The 15000-nt window shown below is 34.7% G+C and overlaps 2 protein-coding genes across 6 annotated transcripts in view; one reads left to right on the forward strand and one right to left on the reverse strand.

Moving 5' to 3' along the window:
- Positions 1-15000, forward strand: part of trsn (translin) — a 223885-nt gene that overhangs the window by 61750 nt on the left and 147135 nt on the right. The window lies entirely within an intron of this gene.
- The window catches only part of LOC137629617 (uncharacterized), a 139279-nt gene that overhangs the window by 46345 nt on the left and 77934 nt on the right, over positions 1-15000 (reverse strand). For all 5 annotated transcript variants that reach the window (XM_068361112.1, XM_068361110.1, XM_068361113.1 and 2 more), the window contains exon 2: positions 7671-8235. In XM_068361112.1, coding sequence (XP_068217213.1) covers positions 7671-7785 — 115 coding nt within the window. In that variant the 5' untranslated portion in view covers positions 7786-8235. The remainder of the gene's footprint in view (positions 1-7670; positions 8236-15000) is intronic.

The raw sequence follows: 15000 nt of genomic DNA on the forward strand, positions 1-15000 counted from the left end.
CCTTCTGGGAAGATCTCTCATATTTGAAATTAATTAGTCTGATTCTTGGCTTTAGGTCATCTTAATGAATTCATGACTCATCTCCAGTGAAGATTCTGCCAAAAAATAAGCTTTGCTTTCTTCAATCTTTGTTAAATATTCTAGAGAGAGGTCAACTTTTTTTGCCACATGGTCCTCACGCGCCTTTTTGGTAGCCAACAGGCTGGAAGTTCACTGAGACTAACATTTTGATTCAGAATTAGAAAATGCTGAGCCATGGGATATTCCAACTTTATTGGAAATTTCCTAAATTATGATTTGCCGATCTTCTTCCACAAGATTGTTCACAGAGGCCAAAGTTTCTTCATTAGTTGGTGTGGATTTTTTTTTTTTTTTTTTTTTTGCTGACTTTAAAAGGGCTTTATCCAGTCACAAACGACTGTCTTAGATGATGAAGAATCTCCATAAACTGGTTTAAAAGCTTTTAATGATGTCTTGGTCTCCATCCAAACTTTGTAAGGAACTCGATATTTACTCTTAGTTCCAATTCGCTAATTTTTATATAGATCAGATATGGGTATTTTTCAACCTTCTTAAACATTGAACGTTTAAAAATACGCTTGACATATTATGAATAATCTTAAAAAAAAATCTAGAATAGAATTGATAGAGAGGTGATGTGAAAAATGTTAAGAATGTATTTTATAGAGAAAATAAGTTGTGCTGAAAGTGGAGTATGTGACATATACTGTGTTGACAATGGTGTGTCATGGCTGTTCAGTAAGTTTATGGATGGGGTGATGGGAGATATGAGAGAAATTACAATAGATGAAAGTGCAAGGTTACAATATATTAAAAGCAGTTATTAATGGGGGTGTCCGAGTAATAGCTGGCATGAGGGCAACTGGGAAACCGAGGAGATGGGGCCTTGAATATTAATAATAAGAGGGGGAAATAGATAATATTGATTTATATTGAACACAAAGACCCTTTGCATTACTCTTAATAATACTTAACTTTCCAAGCTATTCCTTACTATTGTTAGTTAGCTAATTGCCATCATTCTCTATTGTTAGTTAGCTAACTACCACCATTCTTCTTTCACCCACATTTCCTAACAGCTTTAAAAGAGAGAGAGAGAGAGAGAGAGAGAGAGAGAGAGAGAGAGAGAGATGATTTATGCCGCATCCCTGAGTTAATTTCTAATAAGTACTGTGTTCTCTACGAAGGAAACATAATTTACTGACTGAAAGGATGGATCAGTGTGTTTTAAAATGTTTTGATCATGTGGAAAGAAAAGAGGATAATTAATTGGTTGAAAAAGTAATATACACAGCTGTTATGAGGGAAAATGGTCTTAATATCCAGCAATCACATATATGCTTGGGAGATAGACGTGAATGGCGTGTATGTAAGGGGATTCGATTAACCATTGTTAAAGGCATCAGTGTAGGCATATGAAGAGGGGAAGTTTTCTTTACAGTAAACGCATCCATGTTTTCATATGGAAAGTCATATTGTATGTATTAAGTCATCCTTATTAATATATATATATATATATATATATGTGTGTGTGTGTGTGTGTGTGTGTGTGTTAGTAAAATATACAATATATTGAAAATACAAGATTGTTTTCATAAAAGTATTAAACTATAACATAATTCAGGTATCTCACAGAAATAATTTCAGGGTAACATTTTAAAGATTAGACATTTGCACTGTATAAAATTTTTTATGGGGGAAATGACAATGGCCGGGTTAATTGAAAGTTGAGTGTGACATGGTTTGGAAAGATACATCTATAGCTCTAGTATACGTGCAGTGTATACAATTCTAACCGATTTAGAAAGGATACATTTACAAGTTACGTGAATTTCACAGAGAAGAACTTAATGTTATTAGACAAAAAGGAACATACATATCTAACTAACACGAATTATCCTAAGTTGGTACATTTATAGAGAGAAATGCAGTTTGGTATAGACAGAAAACAAACAAGTTTGATAGAGAGAGAGAGAGAGAGAGAGAGAGAGAGAGAGAGAGAGAAAGCTAGTGTAAGGTCTCCACGATAAACAAGACCTACAAACAAGATACAAACCCGGTAGTAAATGAGTCACCATCTATCAATGTAAAGCCTAATGTTATTATGATAAATTCTTTCCCTCAGTTTTCCATCACCTAATATCTGTAAGACAACAACACCGTCACTCCTAGTTCGGGGGAGACATTGGTAGGGACTGGGGGGGGAATGCGTAGGACCTGATCTGGAAGTTGCAGACAATTATTACAAGGGCAGCGGGTATTCGACCTTAATTCCATTCACAATCTCTTCTTCCGTTTCCGTAACAACTTATTCTCCCCTTTGAATTCATTTGGTATTTTCCCACATCTGGTTTGCCATCAAATTGTTATGGATTCATACGTTTCTTATATTTGGTTTCTTCAATCTTTTCTAATTAATATACAATGAGTAAGTTTATTGTTATTTATTAATTATTTTAACGGTTAGATATTTTAAAGATATATGAATGTTGTTTTCGATTTTTAACGCCACACACACACACACACACACATATATATATATATATATACATATGTATGTATGTATGTGTGTATATATATATATATATATATGTATGTATATATACATACATACATACATACATATGTATATATATATTTATTTATATTTATACATATATATACATACATACATACATACATATGTATATATATATTTATTTATATTTATACATATATATACATACATATGTATAAATATATATATATATATATATATATATATACACTAGAAAATGTAACATAAGAAGTGCATTGAAGAAACTTGACTGGCATTGATAACCGGACTCTACAAGACGCCCGTGGTCTCCCTCGCGGCACGAAACTTTCTCTTCACATTCCTCTTCACTTCTACCTTGACCTTAGTAGAAGAAGCATGTCATCCCGCCTCTTTATTCCTTCCTTTAGTTTGAACTAAAACATCATTGTGAATATCTAGACTTTCGCATATAACATTTTACTTATACCATAATTATAATGTTGCTATCTGCTCAAAATGTAGTATTCATTGCCTCTTGTCAGGTTAGGGCAGTGTAACAAAATCTATATATTAACTATCTAGCTTCGGAGCTTCTTTGAATCTTTGTTCCTGCTCCTTAATCCCATGCACCACCCTTTTATAAGAATCTACCCTTCTCTATTGCATTTTTACAGTAAAAACACCACCAATATATATATATATATATATATATATATTCTTTTTTTTTTTGTCCAAGGCACCAACCACCCATTAAGATACTACCGCTAGAGACTTATTAGGTCCTTTGACTGGCCACAGAGTCCTACATTGGATCCCTCTCTCTTGTTACGGCTCATTTTTCGTTTTCCTACATATACGCCGAATAGTCTGGCCTATTCTTTACACATTCCCCTCTTTCCTCGTATCATCTGCACTCAAGGGGTTAATTACTGCACTATAATTGTTCAGTGGCTACTTTAGTTTTGGTAAGGGTAGAGGAGACTCTTTTAACTATGGTAAGTAACTCTTCTAGGAGAAGGACTCCAAAATTAAACCATTGTTCTCTAGTCTTTAGTAGTGCCATGGCCTCTGTGCCATAGTTTTCCACTGTCTTGGGTTAGATTTCTCTTGCTTGAGGTACATTTAGGCACTCGATTCCATTTATTTCCTTATTTCCTTTCCTCCCTGGGATATTTTTCTAATTGGAGCTCTTGGACTTACAGTATCCTGCTTTTCCAGTTAGGGTTGTAGCTTAGCAAGTAATAATAATAATAATAATAATAATAATAATAATGGATTCAGGTAGGGTTATTTAATTGGCCTTCACGTCTACACAACAGAAATTGGATAGTCAATTTCGTGAATGAAAATATTTATTTATGTGATGTTGGTGGGGTTATTCAGAAAAAAAATATAGTCAAGTTGTGTGATTGAATAATTATGCAGAATATAGCTGTCTTTTCAGTATAATCTAGCCGCTAAAAAGACGATATCAACAAAAACTTAATTTTTTAATATTTCAAACTAGCTAGCCCCAGCCAGGACTGCATTGTTAAAAAAGATATTCTACACACGTCCAATTAATAAAAAAAAAAAAAAAACTACGCTTAAAACTTCAGTGACTTGACTTCCATTACTCGATATTAATGCTATTCCAGTCCTTTGTGTTTATGGAATTTAATGTCCCAGGTCCTCCTTTGTATACCCCTTTTAGGTTCAGAACTTCCGAACAACATCCTATACCAATATTCTGCCTCGGGTGAAGGGATCTCTTCCAACTAGGATACCATGACTATCAAAGCCTATTGTGTCTTGACTTGCTAATGTCGACAGTAGCTTAGCTATGTATTGATACTTGTCACACATTGTATTTATATATATATATATATATATATAGATAGATAGATAGATATATGTATATATATATATATATATATAGGCCTATGTATTGTAAAATATATATATATATATATATGTATATATATATATATGTATATATATATATATATATAAACATATATATATATATACATATATATATATATATATATACATACATACGCACGCGCGCGCACACACACACACACACACACATATATATATATATATGTAACGTCTCGCGATATGCTCGGGCATATCAGATTGTAATATAATCCGTGGTCGTCGTTTACATATTTACACATTTAACATAAAACGTTTTTACAAGATGTTAGCCATACTTTCCCTTTAAACAACCCTGCAGGGTTACTTATATGGGCTCTGTGGAATTTAATTGCACTAGAAAGGAATTAAAACCAATTGGCCTCTGTAAATGAATCGTCATTGGCGAGAACACCAAGTTTGAGCAAGGTCAGGAACGTCCAGCTAGTTTTTCTACCTGGCTAACCTTAGTGCAGGAGTCTTGCGAGTAGAGGATCATGAGACCACCGGACAGAACCATCTACGCATTTGCGAAAGGCCAAATCGCCTCCAGAGATGTTTTGCAAGTCTGATTAACAAAAATGCCAGCATATGATCCGGCATTACGGTAACTTCAAACAATAATAATGATAATATGGCCCCCATGACTTGCTGGTTCAGTTATCAACAAAATATCGATTAGATACACGTGAATAAGATTTTTTTTCCCTGAAAAATCGCTTCTATGTCCGTTTCCCTAAGTCGTGAATTGTGGACGTGGTAGTTCAAATTTTGTGGTTCTTCGCTGCCAGGGTTAAAAAAGGGCACAGGACTTATATCCAGGGTTAAAAAAGGGCACAGGACTTATATCCAGGGTTTAAACTTTTTAAGGTAGTTACCTTAGTTTCAGGTAATTTGCGTGGTTTCAAGATACATTTAAGATGATATCTGTAAGGTGATTTCGGTTTTACTAGCTTTAAATTTAAGGCACTTGGAAAAGTTTTAAGGTAATCTAGGGTAAAAAGCAGCAGCATCTAAGGTAATAGCTACATGTTCAAATTTAAACCCTGCTTATAATTTCTAATAGATAATCTGAGAAACGGAAAGATGTTACCCTCCTAAGCGGGATATTGTAGTTCAGTGATAATACTGAATTATATTGTGACAAGTACTATTAGAAATATATATTGCATCTTTTCGCTAAGCTTTCATTGGGTATCAGTGTCTAAATAGCCGAAGTAACTGAGACACAGGTAATACATAACTGTATTCATAATTCCTCAAAGGTGGGAAGAAAATCTTTAGAATTTTAACATTAGCAAAGGTATTATAAGAACAGAGTCTATAAAGAATAGAGTCTATACCCCTTTTTATAACCAGTTTTACAATAGCATTACTTTCAATATTTTTTATGGCCAATGGAATTAATTATAGGAATCCTAAAAAAAAATATTTGAAGGATTAAGTTAATAACTACTAAAAAGAAAATACAAAAAGAAAAATCGTCAGCCTAAAGAAGAAATTATGATTCCGTAGAAGAACCGTCCCATACTGTAACGATATTCCCCGGGGAAGTTTCTTTAAGACAATAATAATTTTTTTCGATAAAAGCATCTGGTTCAGTCAAGCATTAACCAGCTCAAACCGAACAAAGGAACTGTTCGGAAATACTCGATTCCCAGTGCCGGTAGGAATTCCCTGCAGAGATGCGTAGTTGGGGGGAAAAGGGCGGGAAGGATGTCAGGACTTAGATACGTGTAAGACATTTGATAAGTCATCGTTGAAGGATCTTGAAATTTTTATAAATCTTACGGGAGTGGCTGATACATCTTAATACGAGTTCTTTTCACAAGAGTAACCAAAGGTAGAATTTACTATAGGTTAAATGACAGAAAGATGTTGATGCATAATTTACAAATTATGTTTAGTTTGTTTTCAAACATTCATACACACACACACACACACACTATATATATATATATATATATATACATATATATATATATATATAAACATATATATATATATGTATATATATATATATATATATACATATATACATATATATATATGTATATATATATATATATATATATTTATATATTTGATAATTTTGCACATCAGACGTGCTTTTCATATATATTCATATAAGCCATATGTTATACACCTAATATCTGGATTTTCTCTACCTTGAGTCGCTAAATCAATGGAACCTCAATTTCTTGAGCCAGGGTTCGATTCCTTTGCCGACCAGAAGCTGTTTTCTATAAGTTGATTCCCCCTTGGGTCTCTGATCCCGAGGTAGAGAGAATCCGGATTTTAGGAGGTGTATAATACACACACACACACACACACACATATATATATATATATATATATGTGTGTGTGTGTGTGTGTGTGTGCATTAAACACTTGCACATCACATACCTAACATTAGAAAAAAACAAGTCATAAGAGTCAAGGCGTAAATTGAAGTAGTAACATAATTTAGGGTTTAAGCTATGTTTCATTTGTCATAGGATCCTCCTCTCATATCTAGATGTGCACATTTGCACACATATAATGTACACACGTACATACATTGAATAATTACAAAGATTTTTTTTTTCCTAATTCCAAATGAGGTTTTCTGACTAATGCCGTCAGGGGGATGATTGACACCTTCCTGTGTTTAGTTTCCTTACAAGATGGCTCTGTAAGACTGGTTTGGTTATAACGGAAAGAATTCAATTATATTTTTTGCACTTTCTGCAAAATACCATGGTCATATCCGAAATTAACTTTCACCAGGTGCCACTAGAAATATTATTACCTTGCAAGAATTTTGTCGTCAAGGTGAGAGAATAATATATATGTATATATATATATATATATATGTATATATGTATAAATATATGTATATATATATATATATATGTATATATGTATATATACATATATATATATATATATATATATGTATGTATATATATATATATATATATGTATATATATACATATATATATGTATGTATGTATATATATATATATATATATATATTATATGTGTGTGTAATTTGAAGGGTAAATTTCCCTTAAAATAATACCTATGATATATTGTATGACTGGAGAGAGAGAGAGAGAGAGAGAGAGAGAGAGAGAGATGTATACTTCCCAAAATATAAAACCTATGGTTTATTTTATCACTGAAAACATTATCCAGCCACATACCAACATCTTATAAAATGACAACATGAAAGGAAATTGAACTTACCTGTAAAAGTGGCCCAGTTACTGGTGACAGCCGCGACCAGGCCGGCCACAAAAGCCAGCAGGGTCAGGATAACCCCACCAGCGGCAAGATGTAATCCTCTCTTATCTCGCTCCATCCGAACAACGGCTTATCCTCGCTTCTCACCCACTGTCCTCAACGAGAGGATTTTGCATTGACAGGATCTGGTATTTTTACCACCCAGTGTTGGATGGCTGGAAGATCAACATCTTGATTAAACCTGGAAGGTTTCACGTTCCAAATATTTTCTGGACTTTTCCGATTGCTCACACTTCATCACTTTTCTTGTCTATTCCCCTTACATAACTTCGATTTTTTCCCCAATTATCACTGAAGCAACCATTAACAAATGATTAAGGATTCCCCTTTCAGAGTGAAATCTCCCTGGAATCTTTACTGGAAGTCTAGTCACGTCTGGTTCTTCTCATCGTCTTTTATCACTTCAAAACTTCTTTCATTTCGTCTCTTTTGAAAACTGCCATCAACCAAAGACATCTCAGGTCCACATCTCTTCAGTGTATCACATCTTATCTTTCCCTAAAACGAACTTTTGGAGAGAAGCAAACATGGTTAGTACATTATCAATGTATTTAAGAATATACTTTTATTTATTATAAACATCGTTTTGTTATAAAGAAATATAAATGGAACAGACTACTTCATGTAGATAGTAACCACAGGTTGCCATGGTTTACAATAACAATACAGCCATAATGGCTTCCTGTTATGTCTGGGGCACAAAGGAACGGCAAAGGATACTAAGACGGGACAAGGGCGGGACCCCAGGGATGCGTTCAGGGATGTTTTAAAGGTCGCTGGGTTCGCTGGATTAAGACGCTAAAAATGTCGGCCGTAAAAATTATAGCTTACACTCTCTCTCTCTCTCTCTCCTCTCTCTCTCTCTCTCTCTCTCAGTGGCTATTTTGGTTAGAGGATCGGTTTATGGTCATTATAAAACTCAATGTCATTTCGTGGGAGAAAGTACATTTCTGGGATGCCGTAATTTATGCTTAAATGTTAGCTTCTCGTTTATTTGTTTGTTTCAAGTCAACGAATTTTTGTGTTGCAAATCACAGTTGGCGTCGACCGGTTCCTAGGTAGAGCAGTAAACACATCTCCCGTATACAGTATAATAAAGAGTAAATGTCGGGTTATATATGAATATATTTCTTTCCGGTCACGCTCAGCTTTCCTTGCCCCTCTGGTAGTAGGGAGTGGGAGTAGTCATACCTTGGTGAGAGGGGGTACGTGTGTGTGCATATTTATCTAAATATTTAGCCGTAAATTTTGGTGGGTCGGGTATAGTAGTACAGAATAAATAATGAGATCATAAACATAAAAAAAGACAAAATAGAAAATGAACAGAAATATGAAAATAGGCGCCTTAAATCCTTTAAAAGAGAATTATATATTTTTGTGAGACAATAGATATTGTATGACACGCGTTCATTGTATTCGACACATAACTGCGAGTTCTATGCAAAAATGGTGTCATAACCACAATGGCATAATTCACTTACTGTTCTTGAAATAGCTTTCAACAGACCCAGCTGCCGAGAGGCGCATTAATTTGCTCGGACTTCGGTCCAAAAAATGTAAATAAAACACAGCGAGTATGCAAAACAGGTCGACCTCATTTACACATTGCGTAAATTCTACGAATCATGGACCACGAATGTCAACATTTTGTTTGATGCTGTCGGGTAATGAGCAATGACTGTGCAGAAGATTGTCTTTGTTCAAGACGTGCATAACGTTACACCAAAAAGAGCTTTTGAAAATATATTCGAAATATATATGCAAAGAGAAACATTCACCTTATGAGACACGATCTTTCGATGGTATAAATGTTGTTGTTATTTATTATTTTGTTGACCTATCGTTGTTGTTGATGTCTTTACATGGACGTCTAATTATATTAGTTTTATGACTTCCTGGTCACATTGAGAAATGTTAAAAAAATTAGCGAAAAACTTGGATGGCTTGGATGAGGCTACTGCAGTACCTTTTTTCTAGCCATCATCTTGTGCTTGCTTCAGGAATATTTGTTTACAACGCTAATTGATTTATAATTTTTACTAAACAAACCTTCTGTCTTAACCGTGAACATAAGTGAAGCGTCGAAATCGTAGCCAATAAGTTGTGTTTGATTAATTCAACGGAAAAGTCATTCCCAGTCATTGCTGCCAAAGATAACAATAGCTGGTACTGCTCGTAACGTACTACGACTATTCAGGGACCTTCAGATTCCTTTAAGACAGAAATATTTCGCACTTGGCTTCGTTTTGGATGAAAGAAGTACCGCCGAATCTTTTGAAATAGTTTTGCTTTGCTGAAAATACGGCGTTTGATCGTAGGTGCGATGCCATTTATCACCAAGACAGATTGAGATCAAAGGATCGGTGACATGTATGAAAAAAGGGTTTATCAAACCCCTTTTGGGATCAGGATTACTTCGTCTTGAGAGAGGGAAAATTATATCAAAGGGAATTTTAATAGAAACATAAAAAACAAGCAAGCAAACGTATGAATTTTGTTAGCTCCTGTTCCATGAGTCCTTCAAGCTATGATATCAGAGCTCCTCCCAAGTAATGTTACTTATAGGCATGATACCTAAAAAGTATGCTCGTCTGACAATACAAAAAACTACTTCTTTGTTAAATTTTAGTGATTGAGGTCATTCGACCTTGTTAAGGCTTTAAAACGATTGTATAGAATCTGCAAGGAATTTGTCACTTTTTAGGAATTCTGTGTTCTTTTTTATTTCCTTGCATAACGGCAATAAATCACTTCGATATACAACTGACAATTTACTTAACTGTACCTGGTGCTAACTTGACACTCCAGTGACCATAGCACATTTATTGACCCCATTAAAGTATCGAATGAAATTTTAAATATTATTTTACTTTAGTCAAGACTTTACTATTGAACTGGAAGGTTTCAGATTTTGCTTTAATATTGACCTGTGTTATTATGTTTACTTTTATACATATTCTTTTTCTGTTGGTATTTTATGTGTAAATGGCTGTCATGAATATGGTGTCAGTGTATGGAGGAACAATTATGCTAGCCTTGCATGGTGTATCGGCTCCTCCATGTTGACCAGTTTTTTCCGACTTTTTACTATAGTCTATGGGTATCATCAATCACTTTGTTTATAATTCTGTACGTATTGTTTTTGTTATAATTCTTGTTAATCTAGTTTTTAAGTATGCTGTCTCTTTTTTATTTCTATTAATTCTTATGCTGTCTGGAGACATTGAGCGAAATCCGGGACCAGTACGTCCTAGATTTCGTCAATGTCGTCTTCTGTATTGCAATATTCGTGGTCTTCATGCAAATATCCAAGACCTTACAGTTGCGTCCAGACAGTATGATATTCTTTTGTGATCAGAAACTTTGGTTTCTAATATGAGGCACTCATCTGAGCTCCTTATAACTGGTTTTAAGAAGCCAATAATGTTGAAACGTGATGCCATCCCTAGGGCCAGGGGAATGGCGGTGTATATTAGGACCCTGCTTCTCATAAGTCCTGCTATCAATGTGGATGTCATGAGATTCAGGTAATAAAAGTTTGTGGCAGGCATAACAACTTTTATTTGTGTTCGATCTACCGGAATCCAGACATAGAAGATTCTATCTTCGATTGTCTTCTTACCATTATGGCTAAGATACAAGAAGACGATAGAAAGGCTTCTTTTGTCTTTGTTGGTGATTTTAATGCTCACCATAGGGAGTGGTTAAGTTCTATCTCTCCTACCGATCGCCATGGCTTAAGAGCTTTAGACTTTGCCTCTGAATCAGGCTGTGAGCAAATCATAAATGAAGCTACTCACAGGTCTGGTAATTGCTTGGACCTCGTATACACTGACTCCCCTGGCGTTATAACTAGCAAGGTTGGTTCTCCAGTCGGGACATCTGATCATGCCTTGATATCATTAGTAGTGAAGACTGAGCAGCCTGTCCCTGATATATCATATTCTTGTAAAATTTATATGAAATCCCAAGCAGACTGGAATGGGATTTTACATGATCTTTTGTGCTTGAATTGGTCACAATTATATAATAGTGTAGATCCTGTTGTCCATTTGAATGAGAATCTAGTCAACATAATTGATAGGCGTATCCCTTCTCGTGTGCTAAGGTATCGAGTGAAGGACAAACCGTGGTTCAATGATGATTGTAGACGTGCTTATTTGGAGAAACAGGAGGCCTATCATCTTTGGAAGGGGAACAGATCAGATTTGACCTGGAACAACTATACTCAGCTTCGAGCTTTTGCTCAGAGAGTTTATGCCTCAACTGAAAAGGAGTACAATTTAACCATAAAAGAAACACTTTCTGGTACAACTCAGGAACATAAATGGTGGTCTACCCTTAAATCTGCACTCTTTGGTGTAGATGCAACAGTTCCTCCTTTACTTAAACCAGATGGCTCAGTCACTCACTGTCCAAAGGAAAAGGCAACCCTTTTGGCTGATGTTTTTGACAGTAAACAGAGTAATGAAAAACTTGAACTTCCTCATTCCTGTTTTCCTGAGGCTAAACTAACTAGTTTAGCTTTTCGATCTCGTGAGATTAAAGCTCTGTTGATGGACCTTGATGCTTATGGAGGTGTAGACCCAAATGGTATTTTTCCTTTGTTTTTTATAAAGACAGCAGATTTCTTAGCTCCAAAGTTATCTGTTATTTTGCGCAAGTTAGCAAGAAGAGGAGCTTTTAGCACTAGTTGGAGAATTGGTAATGTTACTCCTCTATGTAAATGTGTTTGTGGTAGCTCAAGTCCCACTGATTACCGCCCAATTTCCATAACTCCCATATTATCTAAAGTTTTTGAACGTCTTCTGGCAAAACGTCTTAATAGGTGTGCTGAAGGTAATTGTCTACTCCCTAGTTTGCAATTTGGTTTTCGTAAAGGCCTTGGAGCATGTGATGCCCTTCTTACAATCTCCAATGCTGTACAGACATCCCTTGATTGTGGTCGGGAAGTTCGTATGATTGGCCTTGATTTTAGTGCTGCCTTTGACCCTGTTAATCATGAGGCCCTTGTTTTCAAACTGAAACAGTTGGAGTGGGTGGGTTGTTTCTTAGCATTATTATTGATTTTTTAAGTAATAGATCTCAAAGAGTTGTTGTTGATGGGCACCATAGTGATTATAGGAATGTGATATCCGGTGTTCCACAGGGTAGTGTTCTTGGCCCATTACTTTTCATACTATATACACATGACATGTGGTTTGGCCTAGAAAACAAGCTTGTTGCATATGCAGATGATGCTACTCTCTTTGCATCAATTCCATCCCCTGAATATAGATCTAGGGTTGGTGAATCCCTTAATAGAGATTTAGCTAGAATTAGTGCATGGTGCAAATTATGGGGTATGAAGTTGAATCCTAACAAAACTCAAAGTATGATTGTAAGTAGGTCAAGGACGGTGGCTCCTCAACATCCGGATCTCAGTATTGATAATGTTTCTTTACATATGTATGACTCTTTCAAAATTTTAGGTGTGATTCTCGACAGTAAATTTACTTTTGAGAAACATATAAGGTCTCTGTCTTCTTCAATTGCACAAAAAATAGGCTTATTGAGAAAGTCTTTCAAGATTTTTGGTGATCAATCTATTCTGAAGAAGTGTTTTAATTCTTTCATTCTACCTTGTTTTGAGTATTGTTCTCCTGTTTGGTCTTCAGCTGCTGATTCTCATCTTAATTTGTTGGACAGAAACTTACGGTCTATTAAATTTCTTATTCCTGATCTAGATATTAATCTCTGGCACCGTTGTTCAATTAGTTCATTATGTATGTTGCATAAGATTTTTCATAACTCTGACCATCCTTTACATTCAGATCTCCCTGGACAATTCTATCCTGTTCGTAATACTAGGCAGGCAGTTAATTCTAATAGCCAGGCCTTCTCCATCACGAGACTCAATACTACGCACTACTCTAGAAGTTTTATTCCAGCTGTTACCAAGTTGTGGAATGATCTTCCTAATCGGGTGGTTGAATCAGTAGAACTTCAAAAGTTCAAAGTTGGAGCAAATGCTTTTTTGTTGACCAGGCGGACATGAGTCTTTTTATAGTTTATTTATGACATATTTGTTTTTGATGTTGTTAATAGTTTATATATGACATGTCTGTTTTGACGTTGTTACTGTTTTTAGAATGATTTATTGTTAATTTATTCTCTTCATTTATTTATTTCCTTATTTCCTTTCCTCACTGGGCTATTTTTCCCTGCTGGAGCCCCTGGGCTTATAGCATCTTGCTTTTCCAACTAGGGTTGTAGCTTGGATAGTAATAATAATAATAATAATAATAATAATAAAGCAAAAACTTACTGTGTTAATTTTTTAATCCTGATCTTGATGTTAAACTCTGGCACCAGGTATGTTGCATAAGATTTTTCATAATTCTGACCATCTTTTAGATTCTGATCTTCCCAGACTGCACCATCCTTACACAGTATTCTAAAAGTTTTATTCTAGCTGTAACCAGATTGTGGAATGATCTTCCTAATCAGGCAGTTAAATCGGTGGAACTTCAGAAGTTCAAACTTGCAGAGATTTTTTTTTTTTTTTTTTTTTTTTTTTTTTGTGTTGGACAGGCTGACATGAGTCTTTCTTCATAGTTTATATATGACAAATCTATATTACCGTTGTTACTAATCTGAAGATGTTTTATATTCGTATTTAATACTTCTCACATATTTTATTAATTTCCTTTCCTCCCTGAACTTTTTTTCCTGTTGGAGTCCTTGAGCTTATGCATTTGCTTTTACATGTAGGTTGTAGCTTAGGCAATAATAACAATAATAATAATAATAATAATAATGATAATAATAATAATAATGATAATAATAATAATAAGAATAATAATAGAACGATAACTGTTTTGAAGGAATTTCTAAATATTTCCACGAAGGTTCCTTTCTGCTTCGCAATCTGTAATGATCAATGACCAATCTGTACCATCGATAACATTTCTCAAGGTTACTAATAAAGATGCTGAATAGCAAAATTTTCAATAAAACGAATAGAACATCAATCTTAGGGTAGGAAAGCCATAAAGGGTTATTGACTTTTAAAATGAAAGTAGCAGATGTAAAAGGAGTAGCTTAAATGAAAGTAGCAGTAGTAAAAGGAATAGCTTAAATGAAAGTAGCAGTAGTAAAAGCAGTAGCTTGAAATGAAAGTAGCAGTAGTAAAAGTTTAAAATTAAAGCAGCAGTAGTAAAAGGAGTAGATTAAAAGGAAAGTAGCGGTAGTAAAAGGAGTAGATTAAAAGGAAAGTAGCAGTAGTAAAAGG

The sequence above is a fragment of the Palaemon carinicauda genome, chromosome 37 (assembly GCF_036898095.1).
Source record: "Palaemon carinicauda isolate YSFRI2023 chromosome 37, ASM3689809v2, whole genome shotgun sequence".
In the NCBI taxonomy this organism is placed as follows: domain Eukaryota; kingdom Metazoa; phylum Arthropoda; class Malacostraca; order Decapoda; family Palaemonidae; genus Palaemon; species Palaemon carinicauda.